Source organism: Myotis daubentonii, chromosome 1, assembly GCF_963259705.1.
Source record: "Myotis daubentonii chromosome 1, mMyoDau2.1, whole genome shotgun sequence".
Classification (NCBI taxonomy): Eukaryota; Metazoa; Chordata; class Mammalia; order Chiroptera; family Vespertilionidae; genus Myotis; species Myotis daubentonii.
Window position 1 is genome coordinate 141,193,619 of NC_081840.1, and position 21,535 is coordinate 141,215,153.

At 46.1% G+C, this 21,535-nt stretch overlaps 1 protein-coding gene across 5 annotated transcripts in view; it reads right to left on the reverse strand.

Annotated features, from left to right (window-relative positions):
• PDSS1 (decaprenyl diphosphate synthase subunit 1) overlaps positions 1 to 21,535 on the reverse strand; it is a 52,170-nt gene that overhangs the window by 29,385 nt on the left and 1,250 nt on the right. For all 5 annotated transcript variants that reach the window (XM_059661342.1, XM_059661325.1, XM_059661333.1 and 2 more), the window contains exons 2-4: positions 11,706 to 11,770; positions 11,112 to 11,232; positions 6,016 to 6,146 (exon numbers count right to left, since the gene is read on the reverse strand). In XM_059661342.1, the coding sequence (XP_059517325.1) occupies positions 6,016 to 6,146; positions 11,112 to 11,232; positions 11,706 to 11,770 (317 nt within the window). The remainder of the gene's footprint in view (positions 1 to 6,015; positions 6,147 to 11,111; positions 11,233 to 11,705; positions 11,771 to 21,535) is intronic.

The following is a 21,535-nucleotide window of genomic DNA, read 5'->3' on the forward strand; positions in this document are numbered from 1 at the left end:
AATATTTTTAAATTTCATAGATGCTATCAGTGTATGCAAATGGCATTTTGCATGGCTAAATTCTCAACAGATGAAATCAAGATTCTTGCTTAGAATGTTATTTGGCATAGAACAAACATTACATTTTAGATGCTTTATAATTTTATCTAATGCACTTTTCCCTATACAATTAGGTTTTAATGTGTGTCAGCTTCTATCTGGAAAATATTGCCACTGCTTATGCATAGCACAGCATAATGGTGTGGCAGATACCCAAAATTTACAGGATATAGGAAAGTCTCACACTATCTTTAAGATGAAATTTCCAAAGTGCCACACTGAGCCATGCCTTCAAAAAGCTGGGCACCATGCCTACTTCCTGTGGTGAAACAGCTGCCACACCCTCCCACCCTCTTGGAGAGGAGCTAAGAAAGCCCGACAGGCGAGACAGCATGAGCAGAGGAGGCCCGAGTCTTGAAAGCTGGCTATGTCCTCTGTACATCACACCTGCAAGACTGTGTATGATTCATACCTTCAGGACACTTGTTTTTCCTTCATTAAAATTGAAACAAAAATTTTATAATGAATAATTTTAAGCACAGACAAAAATAGATATCTACACTAATAAAAGAGAAACATGGTAATTGGCGTACGACCGCTACCCTTTTCATTGGCTAATCAGCGAGATATGCAAATTAACTGTCAGCCAAGATGGCGGCCGGCAGCCAGGCAGCTTGAAACTAACATGAGGCTTGCTTGCCTCAGTGACGGAGGATCGTTGGAGGAAACCAACGTTCCCTGCCTGTGGCTGCAGGCCTCTGAGCGGGCAGTTTAAGAAGCATTGTAACAAATACCGCAGGACTTCAGCCAGCAGATTCGCAACATTGTAAGCAAAGGCCAGAAACCTACTTTCAGCCACGGGCGGAGGCCTAAGAGCTGGAGCCAAGCCTCAAGGTAAAGCTGGCCCAGAATAAAAAAAAAAAAAGGAAAAAAGGAGCGGTTGGGAACTTCAGTCACTCCCAGCCTGAAAACAGCCCTCAGCCCCTCACCCAGACTGGCCAGGCACCCCAGTGGGGACCCCCACCCTGATCCAGGACACCCTTCAGGGCAAACCAGCTGGCCCCACCCATGCACCAGGCCTCTACCCTATATAGTAAAAGGGTAATATGCCTCCTGGCACCAGGATCAGCGTGACAGGGGGCAGCGCCCAAACCCCCTGATTGCCCTGCGGCTCTGTGTGTGACAGGGGGCAGGGCCCCAACCCCCTGAGCAGCCCTGCTCTGTGCCTGATAGGGGGGAGTTCCCCAACCGCCCCCCCCCCCCACGGGCCCTGCTCTGTGTGTGATGGGGTAGAGCCATAACCTCCCCATCGGCCCTGCCCTGAGTGTGAGAGTGGTGGCGCCCCAACCCCCTGATCAGCCCTGCTCTGTGGGTGATAGAGGGCGGTGCCCAAATCCCCTGATGGGCCCTGCTCTGTGTGTGACGGGGTGGCGCCGCAACCTCCCCATCGACCCTGCCTTGAGTGTGACAGGGGACGGTGCCCCAACCCCCCAATTGGCCCTACCCTGAGCGTGACTGAGGGTGGCATCGCAACCTCCCAATCTGCCCTGCTCTGAGCCCGACCAGGGGCTGCACCTAGGGATTGGGCCTGCCCTCTGCCACCCGGGAGCGGGCCTAAGCCAGCAGGTCGTTATCTCCCGAGGGGTCCCAGACTGCGAGAGGGCACAGGCTGGGCTGAGGGACCCCCCTCTCCCCCCCAAGTGCACAAATTTTTGTGCACCGGGCCTCTAGTCCTATATAATAAAACCCTGATATGCAAATCGACTGAACAGCAGAAAGACTGCCCACTATGACACACACTGACCACCAGGGGTCAGATGCTCAATGCAGGAGCTGCCCCTTGGTGGTCAGTGTGCTCCCACAGGGGGAATGCCGCTCAGCCAGAAGCTGGGCTGGCTGCTCCTCAGCGCTGCCTCAGAGGCAGAGAGGCTCCCGCCACTGCTGCTGCGCTCACTAGCGGAGAGCACCGCTCAGTCAGAAGTTGGGCTCATGGCTGGTGAGCGCAGCGGAGGTAAGGAGCGAGGAGTACCGGGCTGCGAGAGCCCCGGACTGTGAGAGGGATGTCTGAAAACTGGCTTAGGGGGGGATTGGGTCTAAGCCAGCAGGCTGACGTCCCCCAAGGGGTCCCGGACTGTGATAGAGTGCAGGCCAGGCTGAGGAACCCCGAGTGCATGAATTTCATGTCGGGCCTCTAGTAATAATGACCTCCCACACACACTCCATCCAGCTTCCTTGTGATTTAAAAAAACTGTTTTCCTCTATTCATACTAATACATAATGTGAAGTCTGAAACAAATTACAAGTAAACCCCCAATGAGGAAAACTTGTCTATAAAAAGAAATATCAAACCTTGGTAATGTATTATGTTGGTTTGGAGCAAAGTAGGGAAGCAAATAAATTAAAATAGTAAATCTGGTTTCACTTTAACAATAGAGACCTAGAGAGCTGCTATTCCCAAATCTAGAGGCTGTACACAGTTCTCAAGTGGCATACAAAAGGTCTAGTTCTGTTTTAAAATGTTCTTCTCTTTGTCTCTCCTGACAATTCTAAAAATTGGTGTTTCACTTGGCTTGTTAGAACTTTGACAAGCTCACTGTTTCTTAAATATCTATCCCTGGTCCACCATATGGGAATCAATACTCTTTAAAATGCAGGCAGAGGCCTCAGACACTGAATCACAATATCTCATGGTGGGGCACAGGAACTGTATTTTTAAAAAGCATGTCAGGAGATTCTGATGCACAGTTTGGGGAACACAGCTCTGTCTAGTGCAGCGGTTCTCAACCTGTGGGTTGCGACCCCTTCGGGGGTCGAACGACCCTTTCACAGGGGTCGCCTAAGACCATCGGGAAACACATATATAATTACATATTGTTTTTGTGATGAATCACTATGCTTTAATTATGTTCAATTTGTAACAATGAAATTGGGGGGCACCACAACATGAAGAACTGTATTAAAGGGTTGCGGCATTAGGAAGGTTGAGAACCACTGGTCTAGTGGGAGTAATAATTTAATTTTCTGTAAGCCAAATGGAAGCTTTTCTTAAAGGTTTTGGTAGAGGCTCAACCTTTGCTGACCCACTGCAGCACCACCTATAAACTGTGGGAAAGTGGGATGAGAGTCTGTCCTATCCCTATGGGTGACCTGAACCTTGGGGCATCAGTTCAGAGGTCCTGGGCTAAGGACTTCCCAATTCTCTTCACAGCTCGAGAGCAGAGAGGCTCCTGCTCTGAAAAACAATCATCGGAGGGAGACCCTTCTTTCCTCACATCCTCTGCGTCACTAGGAATTTTAAAGATATGATTAGAATCTCATCAGTTTGGTTCTGAACAAACTCACTATTTAAAATGCAAATGAAGTCTCTGTCTTTACACAACTCTCAGGATGTGAACTGCATTTCCTAAATCCTTGATAAAGACACATGTGTTCAAGTTTCCAGTATGCTAATCATATATCCATACAGACTACCTTTATCTGCTACTGAATTGACTTGCTCCAAGTCTGGGTCCTTGAACTACTGAGACTGTGGAACATGTTCTTTTCCTTCTGGTCCGCTCTGTCAGATTCATTTTTCTCAGCAAGCAAAACCACACCAGGCCCAGCTCTCCAGTTCTCCCCAAACCCCTCTCTGCTTTAAGTGTCATGGAACTAACAGCTAGATATTGAGCTCAGTAAGAGCCTCATCCACAAGAGTCCTTTTGGGGGGTGTGGGGGGGGGGGACTTTAGGAAGGGTCCTTATTCTCAAGGTTTGGGGCTTGGAGAATAATGTAGCTGGGATACTGTGCTATCCAAATGCATGCCTCCCTCACGGCTCACAGCCTAGCGCCAGACGTGGGCCTCTGCCCCGTGCCTTCAGCAAGCCCTGCTCTGATGACCTAAGGGGAGAATGACACTGCAGCTAAGACGTTGCTGGAGAGGGCAGTCTTGAACTTACTTTTTAAACTAGCAATGCCTTCTGTTATGTTCTCCCATGTTTCCTGCAACCAACAGTTTATCTAGTTTAGTAAAGGAAGCTGAGAAAACTTTCACCTGCGGGGATAACAGCTGACAGGAGGTACAGGAGTGCAGACTATTTTCCTGTTCGTGTTCTCTCTGAGGGTAATGAACTGTATTGAGTATTAATCTGAGAAATAAAAAATATAAACACACATTTCCCTAGATGAGTTGTTCTCAACCAGGGACGGTTTTGTTCCCCAGGGAACATGTGGCAATGTCTGGAGACACTGTGCGCTGTCCTCAGCTCGGGGGAGGGGGCACACTGGCACCTGTGAGTAGAGGCCAGGGGTGCCACTATGTGCTACACCTTAGGTCCATGCACATTGACAACCCCTCCCTCCACAAATAAGGTGGCCCAAAACCCCAGCCGGGCCAATGCTGAGAAACCTGCTCTAGAGTCTAGACCACATGCGGTGCACTTCGAGTCTGGCTCGGAGGGAGCACTGCTGCAGCTCTGCCTTCTCAGTGAATTGGAAATGGGCCGGATGATGATTAAAAAGTCGCTGCCAGACATTTCACTGCTTGTTCAAACCATCCTGGGGGCTCGCCGAAAGTCTCAGGGTGACTGGGAGGCACCCCTGAGCACCGTGCGCTGTGTTGGGGCTGCAAGGGTGCAGCAGCAGGGCACCAAAGCTGTGGTGGGCAGAGGGGAGCACCTGCTAAGAAACAACATCTGATGCTCACTCTTACAGCATCCTTAAATTTAGTGCTGACAAAGGCATTCTTTAAAATGTATGTTGAACCAATGAACTTGTATGCATATAGGCATAACTTGTGGACACAGACAATGGGGTGGTAAGGGCCTGGGGAGGGAGGATGTGAGCGGGCTGGAAGAGGTTAAGTTAATGGGGGGAAAAGGAGGATCTATGAAATATTTTCAACAATAAAGATTTTAAAAAATAAAATATAAAAAAAAGAAGGCAGATCCTCTCAACTCACTAACATTAGATCCCCCTGCCCCCACAACACACACATCCTTTATAAGAGCTTGTTTGCAATGAAATGTCAAGAGTGGCATTTTCAGAGTTTTACATCTGCCGTTCTCTCAGAATGCCACCTACCTGATTAATAAACGCACTATAAATATTCAAACAAATAAAAAACAGTTGAAGATGGTAAATTTTACAATGTATGTATTTTACCACAATAAAAAATGTGAAAAAAAATCAGAAAAAATAATGTGTTGAGGAAAGGGACTATACTACAAATGTTCGACCCTAGGGAAATGTATAAGTACATTATGGTCTACTGGAATTTCCATCAATAGAATACATGATGTAAAAATAACAACTAAGAAAACACTCCGGCACCATGATGACTTTAAAAAAAGATTGGTAAGGAAACAAAGCAGAACTCAAAATTATTTGCATACTGTGGGACTGACAGGAAGAGGGCGGGGCAGAGGGAATGATAAAGACTGCTGCATTTGGTAATATGGGTACATCCTCTTTCCTTTTAAGACTTCCTTTAATACTAAATGTTGCTGTTGTTTTCATATTTTAAAATCTTAAATATATTCGAAACACGAAAGCTAAGGATCTACAGTCAAAATGCCTTTTTTAAGCCGCAGACAGGCAGGCGCTGCAGGGGGTGTGGTGCCCAGAATCTTGGCAAAGCTTATCACTTCATACCCATCAACCTTTGGACTAACTGGCATGTGTGGACAATGATTACATGTATGCATATATCCTGGTAGTCTCTACTTCTGAGAAAAGAAAACTAAATTTGACTTTTAGGTTTCTTCTAAAATGCTTATTTACAGCTGAAGTCGTTCTTCCATGGACATGGAAAAGGTGGAAAAGGAAGGTGCCCAGACCAGATTCCAGAGTGACTTAGTGGCTCCTAGTCAGAATCGAGTCATCATCAAGTGAATTCTTAGATGCACAGTACACCTTAAACAAGAAGCTACACGGTGACCGTGGGAAGGAAGACCTGCCAAATATAAGAGGACAGAGCAGCAGAAGTAAATGACTCACCGGGAGTTGTTATAATGGCTATTACACGCTCGGGCCATTAGCACCACGATAACTGGTCGAAAGGCTTTTCCTTTTCCATCAAAGTAGTACTCAGACATTTCCTTAAGTTCTATTGGAGATATGAGCAGTTCCTGAAATAAAGAGTCTCTGTGTCAGTATGGCATCATAACTGCATCGAAAGTCAACAGGATTTCTTTTACAAAACTTGGATTTGATTTCTGTGTATTCATCTTAATTGAGAAATTCAACACTCAGCTGGAAAAGGTTCCTCAATGGTATGGCCAAAACCCTGGCTGCCCTGTGACTGGGCAACAAGCAATGCCTGGCTTTACTCCAAGTGGCATAAGTGCGAGAGCAGGCGTTGCCTCCAGTGACTCTGAGAGGCAGCAGGAAGGGGAGGAAAGCTCTGAGGGGAGGAGAGCTCCTTCCAAGTGATGGAGGTGTTTGTGTTTTACCTGCTGTGCAAGGGCTTGCTGGAATTAATCACAGCTGATCCCCCAGAGGCAGTGGGAGCTAAAAATGGACCCAGAGTCCTGGCCAGTGTGGTTAAGTGGTTAGAGTGTTGGCTTGTGCACCCAAGTGTTGCAGGTTTGATTCAGGGTCAAGTGCATGTACCTCAGTTGTAGATTCCATCCCTAGTCAAGGCAAGTGCAGGAGGCCCACCAGCCCACCAGCCCACCAGCCCAGCGACAGCTGGAAAAGGAGGCAGGGGCTAGGTAGCAGTGTGGAAGAGAGAGAGGAGGGGACAAAGACAGGGAGTTTGGGAGCCAGTGGCTGTGGGGAGCCATGAAGCAGGTCAGGGCTGTCCTGGGAGGGAGAAGCTGTGCATTGGGCAGAAGGTAAGATGGTGGCCGGGAGAAGCAGCAGCGGTAAATTCAAAAGGGAAGTGTAAGACGTGGTTTGTCTGATGAGAGGGGTTTACAAATGAGTTGGGGAGACAAAACTTTTTTTTTCTTTTTTTAAACTGATCTTGGAGAGAGAGAACAACATTGATTCGTTGTTCCACTTACTTACGCATTCATTGGTTGATTCTTGTATGTGCCCTGACTTGGGGTGGAACCCGCAACCTTGGCATATCGGGACATTCTAACCAACTGCTTTTTGTTGTTTGTTTTTGTTAACCCTCACCTGAGTATATTTTTTCATTGAGTGGAAAGGAGGGGGAGAGTCAGAGAGAGAGAAATATCAGTGTGAGAGAGACACATCGATTGGTTGCTTCCTGCATGCGCCCCATGCTCCCCAACCTGCTGGGAATTGAGACTGCAACCGAGGTACATGACCTTGACCAGAATCGAACCCATGACCCTTCTCCACAGGTCAATGCTCTAACCACTGAGCACTGGCTAGGGCTAACCAACTATTTTAAAAAAGAAATATTCAGTAAATAATGCGGTCATATCTTGAATAATGCTGTACATTAAATACATTATAAGTTCAAAGTAGGAGAGAGCAGTGTAGGCTAAAAAAAACTAAACATTTTCCGGAGATCAGCTTTGACCTGGGATTAAGGATAAGTAGGTCTTTGATTTGTGAAGAGGAGAGCTCCTTCCAAGTGATGGAGGTGTTTGTGTTTTACCTGCTGTGCAAGGGCTTGCTGGAATTAATCACAGCTGATCCCCCAGAGGCAGTGGGAGCTAAAAATGGACCCAGAGTCCTGGCCAGTGTGGTTAAGTGGTTAGAGTGTTGGCTTGTGCACCCAAGGGTTGCAGGTTTGATTCAGGGTCAAGTGCATGTACCTCAGTTGTAGATTCCATCCCTAGTCAAGGCAAGTGCAGGAGGCAACCAATATGCCTCACATCAATGTTTCCCTCCTTCTTTCCCTTCCATCTACTCTCTCTAAAAATCAATGGAAAAGATATCCTCAGGTGAGGATTAACAAAAACAAAACAAGACACACACACACACACACACACACACACACACACACACACACACACACAGGAATGGACCCTCCTAGGCACAGGAGAAACCATACAGCAGGTTAGTCATTAACTCACTAAATTATAGACTGAGTGCCAAGAATGGTAATAAATGTAGAGGTTACAAAGATAAGTAAGACAGCCCCTTGCCTACAGGAGCTCAGAGTCTAGATGGGGAGAAGTAATAAAACAGTAACTGCAATAAAACACAATAGCGGGACGGGTGCTGTCCCTGAGATAGCGCAGTTACCCTGGGATCACATAGGAGGCACCTCTGGCCATTATTACATGCTTGGGCCATTAATTAGCATGATGATCATTGTTCAAAAGGCTTTTCCTTTTCCATCAAAGTAATATTCACACATTTCCTTAAATTCTGCTGGAGATATGAGTAGTTCAGGTGAAAATATGAGTAGGTGGAGATATGAGTTCAGGTGAAAATGAGTAGGTGGAGATATGAGTTCAGGTGAAAATATGAGTAGATGGAGATATGAGTTCAGGTGGAAATATGAGTAGGTGGAGATATGAACAGGCTCTGAGTGAAAGAGGGAGGGGGACAGCAAGGATGATAGCAACAGATGGGGGTGCCTAACTTAAGGCAGTGGGACTGAAGGCAAGAGACAGACCAGGGCAAGCATGTCAAACTCTCGGCCCGCGGGCCACATGTGGCCCACAGTGAATATTTCTGTGGCCCAGTCAATATAATGGGATGTAAGAAATGGTTTACAAAAAAATTCGTAACTTAATTTTTACAGTATCCTGTTATACATAATTATTAATAACGAACTACAATGCTTGCTAATGACTGGTTACTATAATTGTGTTGCATTCATTTCCCTTTCGCACCTTACACACAGGCTCACCATTTCTCTCCACTAAAACTAGCAGCAAAGCCAAAACCGGTTTGGCTCAGTGGATAGAGCGTCGGCCTGCGGACTGAAAGGTCCCAGGTTCGATTCCGGTCAAGGGCATGTACCTGGGTTGCGGGCACATCCCCAGTAGGAGATGTGCAGGAGGCAGCTGATCGATGTTTCTCTCCCATCGATGTTTCTAACTCTCTATCTCTCTCCCTTCCTGTCTGTAAAAAATCAATAAAATATAAAAAAAAATAAATAAATAAATAAAAAAATAAAACTAGCAGCAAGTATTTTAGCAGCTGATTGCCACATCATTAGTCTGGTACTGATTTGTTTGGTGTGTGCAACAGGAAATATTTCGCTTTCGGAGAACAAGAAAAATAGGTTTATTTGCATTATGCTTATTAATTTGTGCAGTTATTCAGTGTCTGGTAAGTTAATGTTCAAGAAAAAAATATTAATTTTTTTAAAAAAATATTAATTTTTATTAAAATGTTTTATGTTAACAATTACTCATTTATTTAAGCCCTTTGTTTTCAGCATGTCTCTATCAAAATAAACCTATGTTTCTATGAAAAATGAAGCTTTTGTTTTTTTGCGGCTCACATAAACTTAAACCTTATTTGGCCCATGTTAGCCTTTGAGTTTGACAGGCTTGGACCAGGGGATGTGGAGGGGGAAAGAGATGGATGAGTGGAGGATCCTTCTGGGGATCCTGGGAAAAACAGGAGAAAAGACAGGAGGGAAAAGTAGAGACTCACATATGTTAAATTTGAGATAGTCATGGACACTACATGGAGCTGCCAGTGAGCAGTTAGATGTTAGATGTATGGGTTTCAAACCATGATTCAATCTTGAATAGAAGTATTTCTTGGGAGTCGTAAGCAATGGGAACAGGTAGACTGAGGACACAGAGGAGGGGCCAACAGGAGGAAGCAGGCTGAAGAATGGTCTAAGAATCAGAACAAGGCCAGGGGAAAAGTGTCATGGAGTGGGAGTGGTCCACAGTGATCAATGTTCAAAAAAGTCCAGGATGATAAAAACTGAAGTGTCCACTGGGTTTATTAGAAGGAAGCTATTGAAGACCCAGGCAAAGGCAGGTTCTGAGAAGAGGCTGGAAAGAAAGCCCTAGTGTGATGGTGGAGTGAATGTGAAGGGGCAAAATAGAGACAGAGGAAGAGCATACTGTGATGGAAGGGAAGAGGTAGGACACCGGGTCAAGGAATGGTCCTTTAAAAGACAAACATGAGCCCTAGCTGCTCATCATTGATGTTTCTATCTCTCCCTCACCATCCTTCCCCTCTGAAATCAATAATAATGTTAAAAACAAAACAAAAAGACAGCCCTAGCTGGTTTGGCTCAGTGGATAGAACACAGACCTGTTGACTGAAAGGGCCCCAGTTCGATTCCGGTCAAGGGCCACGCCCAGGTTGCGGGCTCAATCCCCTGTAGGGGGCGTGCAGGAGACAGCTGATCAGTGATTCTCTCATTGATGTTTCTATCTTTCTCTCCCACTCCCTTCCTCTCTGGAAAAAAAAAAAGATGAACACGAACAAATTGGAGCCCCTAAAAGGCATAGGAAAGAGACTCAAAGAGCGAGAGTCTGCAGGTCAAGGAGAACAGGCTACTGTGGGAGCAGGGCCCCAGGAGCTGGGGATGAAGCTGAACTAGAGGTAAGGGGACTATCCCGGAAAGGAAGGGACGTTCCCGTCAGAAGACGGCACAAATGAGCTTGTATGCTGACGGAGCAGGCACTGAGGGAGCGCCTCCTTCAGGGGCTCTGCGTGGCCTGTCACTAGGAAGTAGGAAGTGGTGTTGCTGTGAAAACTGCCGAGTGGGGTGGAGCTCGAGGAGGATCGCAAGGGGAAGGGAGCTGACGAGCGGCATGTGGACATTTCTGGCAGCGTTTGGGATACAGTGAGGCCGGGCACCACTGAAACTGTTGGGGAGGAGACACTTGATGATGAAAGCAGTCGGCACTGACATTCGGGACCAGATACGGGAGACGACAGCAGGAGCCACTGAGGCTTCAGTGCTTCAACAGGGGTGGCACAGGGCATGGAAGTGGAGAAAATGTCAGACAGCCCACTGGACAGGTAGGTGCTACCTGTACCATTTTCTTCAGGCACCAAACTCTGCAACAACCTCTTTCTGGAGGTAATGTGTTCGATCCTCCATATTGTCCTACGGCTGTTGCTCAAGAAACTTCTGAAACCTGACTTATGAAGTCTGCAATGGCTCTGTACATATCTGAAACCTGGTCCTGTTTTCATAATCTAAAAGCTCAACATACTTCACAGCATCATCAGAACTGTCTTACCTTCCTAATGTCCTCATACAGACCTTTCAAATATCTCCTACCAAGCTGAAAGGGATCAGTGTACTTCTCACCGCTCCGAGGTTTACTGTAACAGAACACGGCCGATGTTGTGTGATGGAGCCTGGGACAAGCACAGATGCACAAAATGTAAGTTTGAGTGTTATTTTATAAGAATTATACACACATTTGCATATGCAGATATATATAATATTCAGATGATAGAAAACTTAAGCCCAGATACTTGCTAGAAATTAAGCATTAATCTAAAAGGATTATTGTAATTTAGAAAAACATACAGAGTTCTGTTCTTGCTAAACAATAGTACTATTTATATTTATTTTTATAACCAGGACCTGGAGAACCCACAAAATCAAAGAAAGACTAAACCATGTTTCTTGTGTTCTGAGTTAAGTTTTATTATATTCCCATTTTTTTTTTTTGAAAAGGGAGAGATCACACAGGGCAGATAGATATTATAGCAGTTATCCAAACAACAAATTCAATTTGTTGGACTAGACCACCAAATTTAGAATAGAAATTTACTGGTGATATGGCTAATAATTTTGGTAGTTGCAATACAAATGATAAACTTACCGTGATATACTGTACATATTTAGACAGGCAGATGTTAAACTCTTCACAAGATAAAAACAGGACATCTGTAAAATAAAAATATGTAAGAATATTCATGAAAAACTTGTTTATTACACTAGACAAAAACTCTCACAGGACAGACTGATGGTTGTCAGAGGGGCATGGGGTTGGGGAACTGGGTGAAAAAGGTGAAAGGATTGAGAAGTACAAATTGGTAGTTACAAAACAATCACAGGGATGTAAAGTATATTTGATCTTAGCCAAAAGACTGAGAAGTGATGGGGGATGTAAAATATAGCAAAGGAATATAGTCAATAATCTATACTAATAAAAGGGTAATATGCTAATTAGACCAGGAGACCTTCCGGACGTCCTTCTGGACAAAGCCATGGTGGTGAGGGCGAGGGAGAGGCGGTTAGGGGTGATCAGGCCAGGAGGGGAGGGCAGTTGGGGGTGATCAGGCTGCTGGGGGGGCCAGTTGGGGGCTATCAGGCCAGCGGTGGGGGCAGTTGGGGGCGATCAATCAGGCCAGCAGGGGGGGCAGTTGGGGGTGAGCAGGCCGGCAGGGTGGGGGTAGTTGGGGGTGAGCAGGCTGGCGAGTGGGAGGCAGTTGGAGGCAATTAGGCCAGCAGAGGGGGCACTTGGGGCGATCAGGCCGGCAGGGGAGGGCTGTTGGGGGCTTTGAGGCTGGCAAGGAGGGACAGTTGGGGGCGCGCAGGCCAGCAGGCAGAGTGGTTAGGGGTGATCAGGCAAGCAGGCGAGCGGTTAGGAGCCAGCGGTCCCGGATTGCGAGAGGGAGTTGGACATCCCTCGAGGGGTCCCAGATTGGAGAGGGTGCAGGCCAGGCTGAAGGACAACCCCACCCCCCACAAATTTTGTGCACCGGGCCACCAGTGCTGTAATAACTATGTATGCTGCCAGGTGGGTACTGGAAATATGGGGAGGAACACTTTGTAAAGTTTATGATTGTCTCACCACAATGCTGTTCACCTGGAACTAATCCTATCTAATAAAAGAGAAACATGGTAATTGGCGTACGACCGATACCCTTTTCATTGGCTAATCAGCAAGATATGCAAATTAACTGTCAGCCAAGATGGCGGCCGGCAGCCAGGCAGCTTGAAACTAACATGAGGCTTGGTTGCCTCAGTGACGGAGGAAACCAACGTTCCCCGCCTGCCGCTGCCTCTGAGCCGGCAGTTTAAGAAACATTGTAACAAATACGCCCAACTTCAGCCAGCAGATTCGCAACATTGTAAGCAAAGGCCAGAAACCTACTTTCAGCCGGAGGCCTAAGAGCTGGAGCCAAGCCTCAAGGTAAAGCTGGCCCAGAATTAAAAAAAAAAAAAAAAAAGGAAAAAAGGAGCGCTTGGGAGCTTCAGTCACCCCCAGCCTGAAAACAGCCCTCAGCCCCTCACCCAGACTGGCCAGGCACCCCAGTGGGGACCCCCACCCTGATCCAGGACACCCTTCAGGGCAAACCAGCCGGCCCCACCCATGCACCAGGCCTCTACCCTATATAGTAAAAGGGTAATATGCCTCCCAGCACCAGGATCAGCGTGACAGGGGGCATCGCCCAAACCCCCTGATTGCCCTGCGGCTCTGTGTGTGACAGGGTGCGGCGCCCCAACCCCCCCGCCCCCGGCCCTGCTCTGTGTGTGACGGGGTAGAGCCATAACCTCCCCATCAGCCCTGCCCTGAGTGTGAGAGTGGTGGCGCCCCAACCCCCTGATCCGCCCTGCTCTGTGCATGACAGGGTACAGAGCCCCAACCCCACTGATGGGCCCTGCTGTGTGTGACAGGGGGTTGCTCCACAACCTCCCCATCGACCCTGCCTTGAGTGTGACAGGGGACGGCGCCCCAACCCCCCAATCGGCCCTGCTCTGAGCCCGACCAGGGGCTGCACCTAGGGATTGGGCCTGCCCTCTGCCACCCGGGAGCAGGCCTAAGCCAGCAGGTCGTTATCTCCCAAGGGGTCCCAGACTGCTAGAGGGCACAAGCCAGGCTGAGGGACCCCCCTCCCCCCCGAGTGCACAAATTTTTGTGCACCGGGCCTCTAGTATAAAATAATACTGAATGTAAACTGTAATTGAAAAATAAAAATTTAAGGAGCAAAAAAAAATAAAGAAACTCCCATAATTCATGATAAAGATAATCTTTTGTTGTTGTTGTTAATCCTCATCTGAGGATATTTTTCCATTAATTTTTTAGAGAGAGTGGAAGGGAGGTAGAGAGACAGAGAGAGAAACATCAACGTGAGAGAGACACATTGACTAGTTGCCTCCCACATGCACCCTGACAAGGGCCGGGATCCAGCCTGCAACAGAGGTACATGCCCTTGACTGGAATCAAACCTGGACCCTTCAGTCCGTGGGCTAAAGCTCTATCTGCTGAGCCAAACCCCGTAGGGCAGTGGTTGGCAAATTGCGGCTCGCGAGCCACGTGCGGCTCTTTGGCCCCTTGAGTGTGATTCTTCCACAAAATACCAACTTCTGTGCATGGGCCATGAAGTTTCAATCACACTGTATGTGCGTGCCCCACATGTGGTATTTTGTGGAAGAGCCACACTCAAGGGGCCAAAGAGCCGCATGTGGCTCGTGAGCCGCAGTTTGCCGACCACGGCACTAGGGCAATATAATCTTTAAAGTTGTCTGTTTATAGGTAGATTGCAAACTTTAGAAAAATTATCATAGACATTTCTCTTCCTTATTACAAAAGCAATATCAGTCATTATAGAAATTAGGAATAAGAAAAAACCAGAAAATAAAAAGCAGCTATAATCTATCCCTTCCTACAAAGAAAGCTACAGTTTTCATATTCTTATCTATCTTTCCAGATCCGAAAAGTAGTTTTAAAACAATTTCCTTTCATTTAACTAAGATTGGTCAGAGAATAGTAAAGATTGGTATTATTTACATTCTTTTAAATTCTTACACTGATTTAAAACAAAAATAATCAAGATGCCAAAAACATCAGCCCATATGGTGAAAAGGAAAAAAGATTTCAGTGTTAAGGAGGTAATTTACATTTACACAAACACTGCCTATTTTAAGTTATTGTTTTAAAACATACTTGGAAATGGTACTTAAAAAAAAAGTTTTTATTGATTTTAGAAAGGAAGAGAAACATTGATGTGAGAGAGAATCATTAATTAGTTGCCTCCCACACACACTACACCAAAACCTGCAACCTGGGCACGGGAATCAAACTGGTGACCTTTAAGTAAATGGGACTGAGCCACCCCAGCCAGGGTGGTACTTCTTGATATGGCATAAAAACAAACAGCTCAGCAGCACATTCTGATAATCTATAATAATAAAAGGGTAATATGCTAATTAGACCAGACATCATTCCAGATGAAGCTGGCAGCCAGAGCAAAGCCCGGGTTCGGGTGCCTGCTGGCAGCCGGAGGGAAGGTAGCCCGGGTCCCAGTGCCAGAGGGAAGCCGGTGCCAGCAGCCAGGGGAAGGAAAGCGCACTCTTGCACGAATTTTCATGCACTGGGCCTCTAGTACTAACATAATCAGAGATCAAGAACAATAGAACTTCCAGAAGATACAGAGGTGGTGATGATGCATATTAGTTACAACAGTTATTGGGCATAATTATGGGAGGAATTGTGGCAGACACTGGGGACCTAAATATACAGACTGCCAATCTCGATGAATTCAGGGACACAGGCATTTCAAAACTTATTAATCTAATATAGTAAGGATTCTTACAGAGTATTTGAGGATTAAATTTTTTAAAATTTATTTTGAGAGAGAGACAGACAGACAGACTGAGACACTGATTTGTTGTTCCACTTATTTATGCATTCATTGGTTGCTTCTTGTATGTGCCCTGGCCGGATCAAACCCACAACCTTGGTGTATTGGCATGATGCTCTTTCTGGCCAGGGCTGAAGAAAGCATTTTGACAAAAAGGACAAATTTAGCACAAGAATCACTATATTAGTAATAACATCTTACAGTGTGCTTTTACACCATTTGATTCTCATAACTACTTGCTTTATTGGAGAACTTGCAGTTGAGCAAAGTCAAGTCTAAAAACTGGTATACAGATGCTCTTGGACTTACGATTAGGTTAAATCTCAATAAACTCATATAAGTTAAAAATATTGTAAGTTGAAAGGCATTTAATATACCTAACCTACTGAGCCGCATAGCTTAGCTGGTTTCTAGTGAATATGCACGGCTTTGCACCATTATAAAGTTAAAAAAATCTTAAGTCGAACCATTGTAATTCAGGCACCACCTATACAGATGTTTGCAATTCAGTATGGTCATGTGCTGCACATTTTGATCTATGATGGGTTGCATATCTGATGGTGGTCCCCTAAGATTATAATGGAGCTGAAAAATTCCTGTTGTCTACCGTCAACATAGCACAACACATTACTCACATGTTTGTGATGCTGCTGGTATAAACAAACCTCTCTGCTGTCAGTCACATATAAAAACAACAACAACATAGCACCGTAGGCTACACTATCTAGGTTTGCCTAAGTATATTCTGTGATGTTCATACATCATCATCTAACAATGCATTTCTAAGAGTACATCCCCATGGCACATGCCTGCATACTGAAGGGAAGCAGAGCTTGCCAGCCCAAAATATGCCTCTTTGGGGTATTAATTCTTTTTAAGAATCAAAGACTCTAGAATAACCTTTGACCTTCCCTTAACTGCATAAAAGAGTTTAAACAGAGGCCCTGCTCCAAGAAGGGCACTATCGTCACAGATAACTATGATTTAATACAAACTTTATGGTTTATCAAGAACTAGGTGTGATAGACAGAGGGGCACTTAGCAAGACCCATTTGATCAAAGTCCTCTCTGTGTTTCATTGTTAAAGATGGCCAGCAGCCCTAACCGGTTTGGCTCAGTGGATAGAGCGTCGGCCTGCGGACTGAAGGGTCCCAGGTTTGATTCTGGTCAAGGGCATGTACCTTGGTTGCGGGCACATCCCCAGTAGGGGGTGTGCAGGAGGCAGCTGATCGATGTTTCTCTCTCATCCATGTTTCTAACTCTCTATCTCTCTCCCTTCCTCTCTGTAAAAAAAAAAAAAAGATGGCCAGCAAACATTTGTCAAATAGTTGCTTTTCCATCTCCACAAGAATTGCATTCATCCCCTCTGAAGTTGCAAACCACTACCCTCCCTTTTTTCCTTAGGTCTTCTGGCCCCTTATTCTTATGGAACCCTGTATGTACATATGTAATTGGTTATTTTCTCCTCTTCATACGTTTTATGTCATTTTAATTATTTGATCAGTCAAAAGAACTAGGAAGGGAAATATCAAAAGTAAAAAGCCCCTACAGAACTGTGTACATTATGTGATCCCACTAAAAATTTACACACACACACACACACACACTGCACAGGAGATAGGGTTTGAAAGCATATAAACCAGGGTATTAAAAATAGTTATTTTAGAATTAAGATTGTTTTTTTTTGGGGGGGGGGCATTAATTCCTTATTTGCTTACTAGAGACCTGACTTGCACAAAATTCATGGAAGAGTAGGCCTTCCTTCCCCCAGCTGCCAGCACCAGGCTTCCCTCTGGCCACTGGCAGCCCCGGCTTCACCCGGAAGGTTGGCCGGTTGAATTAGCATTTTACACTTTTATTATTATAGATATTTTGTGATTTTCCTCTAATGAATATATTTAGCTTTAGACATAGATAAAAGACAAGCCCTGGCCAGTGTGGCCCAGTTGGTTGGAAGGTTTGTCAGTACATCAGAAGGTGGCAGGTTCAATTCCCAGTCAGGGCACATACTCAGGTTGTGGTGTGATCCCTAGTTGGGGTGTGTTTGGGAGGCAACTGATCAACGTTTCTTTCTCACTTCCTCTCTCTAAAATCAATAAAAAAAAAAAAAAGACAATAAAGTTTGACTTTTCCAGGAAGGCAGGGCAGAGGAAGATGGTTTAAGTTCTTTCCACCATAGCATTACACATTCACTAAGCCAATAAGAACATTTATGATGTCCCAGGCAATTAAAATATCCCAAGAAAACAAAGTGATAATTTTTTTTGATTTTACCATTATATGACATTTAACCTACTTTTGTCAGTCTTTATACCCAATCAATTCCCATCCAGTATCCTATGTAATAAAAAGGTAATATGCAAATTGACCACCACACCCTCACACAAGATGGCTGTCCCTATGTGGTCACAAGATGGCCGGCAGGGGAGGGCAGTTATGGGCGACCAGGCCAGCAGGAGAGGGCATTTAGGGGCAACCAGGCCAGCAGGGAGGGCAGTTGGGGGCAGTTGGGCCAGCAGGGGAGGGAAGTTGGGGGTGACTGGGCCGGCAGGGGAGGGTAGTTGGGGGCGACTGGGCTGGCAAAGGAGGGCAGTTAGGGGTGACCGGGCCAGTAGGAGTTGGGCAGTTGGGGGTACCAGGCCTGCAGAGGAGGACAGTTAGGGGTGACCAGGCTGGCAGGGGATGGCAGTTAGGGGCAATCGGGCCAGCAGTGGAGCAGTTAGGCGTCCGTCGATCAGGCTGGCAGGGGAGTGGTTTGGGGGTGATCAGGCTGGCAGGCAGAAGCAGTTAGGGGCAATCAGGCAGGCGAGCGTTTGGGAGCCAGCAGTCCTGGATTGTGAGAGGGATATCCAACTGCCAGTTTAGGCCCGATCCCTGTGGGACATCCCCCAGGGGGTCCCAGATTGGAGAGGGTGCTGGCGGGGTTGAGGGACACCCCCCCCCAGTGCATGAATTTCGTGCACCAGGCTTTTAGTCTTTATATATAAAACCCTAATATGCAAATAGACCAAACAGTAGAACAACCAAACAACCAATCGCTATGATGTGTGCTGACCATGAGGGGGCACGTGTGGAACATGGCAGGCGTAGGCAGCAGGTGGCAGAGTGCATAACATGACGGGCATTAGCTGCAGCAGGATGGTGGAGCAGGTGAGCGGGAACACCAGACCAAGGCAGGGAGCTGGTCGCTGTCATCGGGGTGAGCCTCTGGTGGTTACTGAAAATTCTTTGTTCCTGAGCGCCACGGTTCTGCTGGGTACTTGCACCCACTGCTGGCCCCGATCACCCCTGAGGGCTTCACGACCTCCCCCTGCTCCTAAGGGGCGATTGGGGCAGCAGTCTGCTGCCGGCGCTGGCCCCTCTCACACTCGCTGCTGGCGCTGGCTCCAATAGCTCCATGCTGTCAGCACATGGGAGCAGCGGCAGGAGCGGGGCTTCCAGAAGACAGGGGACCAGGGGCCATGGTGAAAGAGGCTGAGCAGGGATGCAGAGGATGGGCTGAGACCTGCCTCTATGCCCACCGCAGCCTCGGGGCCCACAGTTTCTTTCAAGGTGCACAAATTCATGCACTGGGTCCCCAGTTTTATTATAATATTTATTCAGTATGAGACCTAACCTTTAACCTGGGGTGAAGAGTTAAAATGACATAGCTAATACAGAGTGCTCTTAACCCCTAGGCAGTGTGACAGTTGTTAAAAGCATGGTCTTTGGAAGATGGATCTTGGTTCAAAATTTAGAGAGTAAAGCTCTGAGCTTATTACACTGTATACATCTAATATAATACCTATCCAATCAAGCTTTTTCTGCTTTAAGACTATCTTAGGGCAATGTTCCAAAGTAGGATTAGAGACATTCAGAAGAGTATTACAGTAGCCCTCCTTATGTGCGGGGGATACATCCCAGACCCCTAGTGGGTACCTGAAACCGCAGATATGTCATGTTTTTCATTTAAAAAAAAAAAAAAATATATATATATATATATATATATACATACAGCTTCTCTTTGGCATATCTGAATTGCCAGCATCACTACTCTCATATGTTGGGATCATTTTTAAGTAAAATAAGGGTTACTTGAACACAATCACTGTGATACCATGACAGTCTGATAACTGAGAGGTCTACCCAGTGACAAAGGGGTAGGGTAGTGTATATAGCCTGGAGACACTGCACAAAGGGATGGTTCACATTTGGGTAGGAAAAAGCAGGACTGGGTAAGAATTCATCAAACTGCTCAGAACAGTGTGCAATTTAAAACGTAGGAATTATTTATTTCTGGAATTTCCTATTTAATATTTTTGGACCACGGTTGACCACAGGTAACTGAAACTGGAACACAAAACCATGGATAAGGGCGACTACTGTAAAGTATTGAAAGGGAGTTGTGAAACTAGAACTGTGTCCCTTAGGTGTACTAATACTAGCACTAGCAACAATCAATTGTCCAATTCTGGTTTTGTTCCCTGATTCCATCACATACTCTCCCTGAAAGTCAACCTTGCCTTCTATAAGCTTACTTTTTTTAAAAAGAGAAAACGCTGAGTAAGAATCAAAGACATATTAACAAGTGGTTGGTTTTATCTGATTACAAGACTTGTTCACACTACCAACGGAGAAGTCGGGAGAATGTACAGACACCAGGAAGTAGCAGAGCTGTGGTGGAGAGCTAGAGGTGGCTTTATTATTGTTGCTCTTTGTCCCCAAGGACTATCAGGCCTTCAGAGACTTGGACTTACCAAACACAAGCTTGAGGCAGACACCAAAAGCTAATGTATTAATTCACAATGAAACACACCATGGACACACAAATCAGAAATACAGGGCACTGGCATTCTCAGTGCGGTCCCCCCTTGTGATCACTAAGACATATCCTCTCCAAGAAAGCACCCTTTCCATTGCTAAGAAAGTTGCTGGGGGAGGGGAGGAATTAAAAAAAAAAAGGGAGCATCAAAGAAAATAAGTATCTATCCAGTGGCATAGATAGGTGTATCCATCTCTCCAAATGATGTCCTCATCTGTGGTACCAGAAACCTCTGAAGCCTGGCCAGGACAGTACTAAAATGGATGCCAGCAAGGCCCTGAGGCTCTTTTCCCATATTCCCACATTCTCCCTTTATTGTAGACTAGAGGCCAGGTTCATGAAATTTGTGCATGCGAAAGGGGTGGGGGGGTCGTGTCCTCAGCCCGGCCTGCACCCTCTCCAATCTGGAACCCCTCGGGGGATGTCCGACTGCTGGTTTAGGCCCAATCCCACAGGCCTAATCACTCTTGCAATCTGGGACCGCTGGCTTCTAATGGCTCACCTGCCTGCTGACCCGATTGCCCTAACTGCTCTCCCCTGCCAGCCTGATCACCCTAACTGCTCTCCCCTGCCAGCCTGATCACCCTAACTGCTCTACCCTGCTGGCCTGATTACCCCTAACCTCCTCTTCCTGGGCCCTACCACCATGGCTTTATCTGGAAGGACATCTGGAAGACGTCTGGTCTAATTAGCATATTACCCTTTTATTAGTATAGATGATATCTGCTGGCCCGGCTGCTATTCTCTCACCAATAGTCCATTTTGGATAAGATGTGATATTCACTTTGGCACTATTTCATATTGGTAAATGGTGTTTGATGGATACATGGGAATATGAAATGTACCAAATCGGACTGAAACAGAAGAGTCCTAAATTCAAAAACACACACAAAAAAGCCTCGAGGAATGAGAGGTGAACACATGCAACTACTATGTGACTAGAGAGCCTGTAAAAAGGAGAGCGAGCCCATCGATTCTGGGCAGTTATGCTAAATGGCATGGGCCTACGGCAGGTTGAAAATCACTAAAAAGTGCAGAAAGGACTCAGAGCCACTGAAACGTGTCAAATTACAAGAGCTACACTGACTGAAAAGGGCGCAAAATGAGACTGGGTCTACAGGCAGTAGGGAAAGAGTCAAAACCAAAGTTAGTGCTGAGATTGTGACTCTACTTCAAGAGTCATAGGTCAAATTAAAGATGACCCAAGGTTTCTCTACTTGACATCCTCGGGGCTTTTCTCCTGGCACCAGGTCCAGGTAA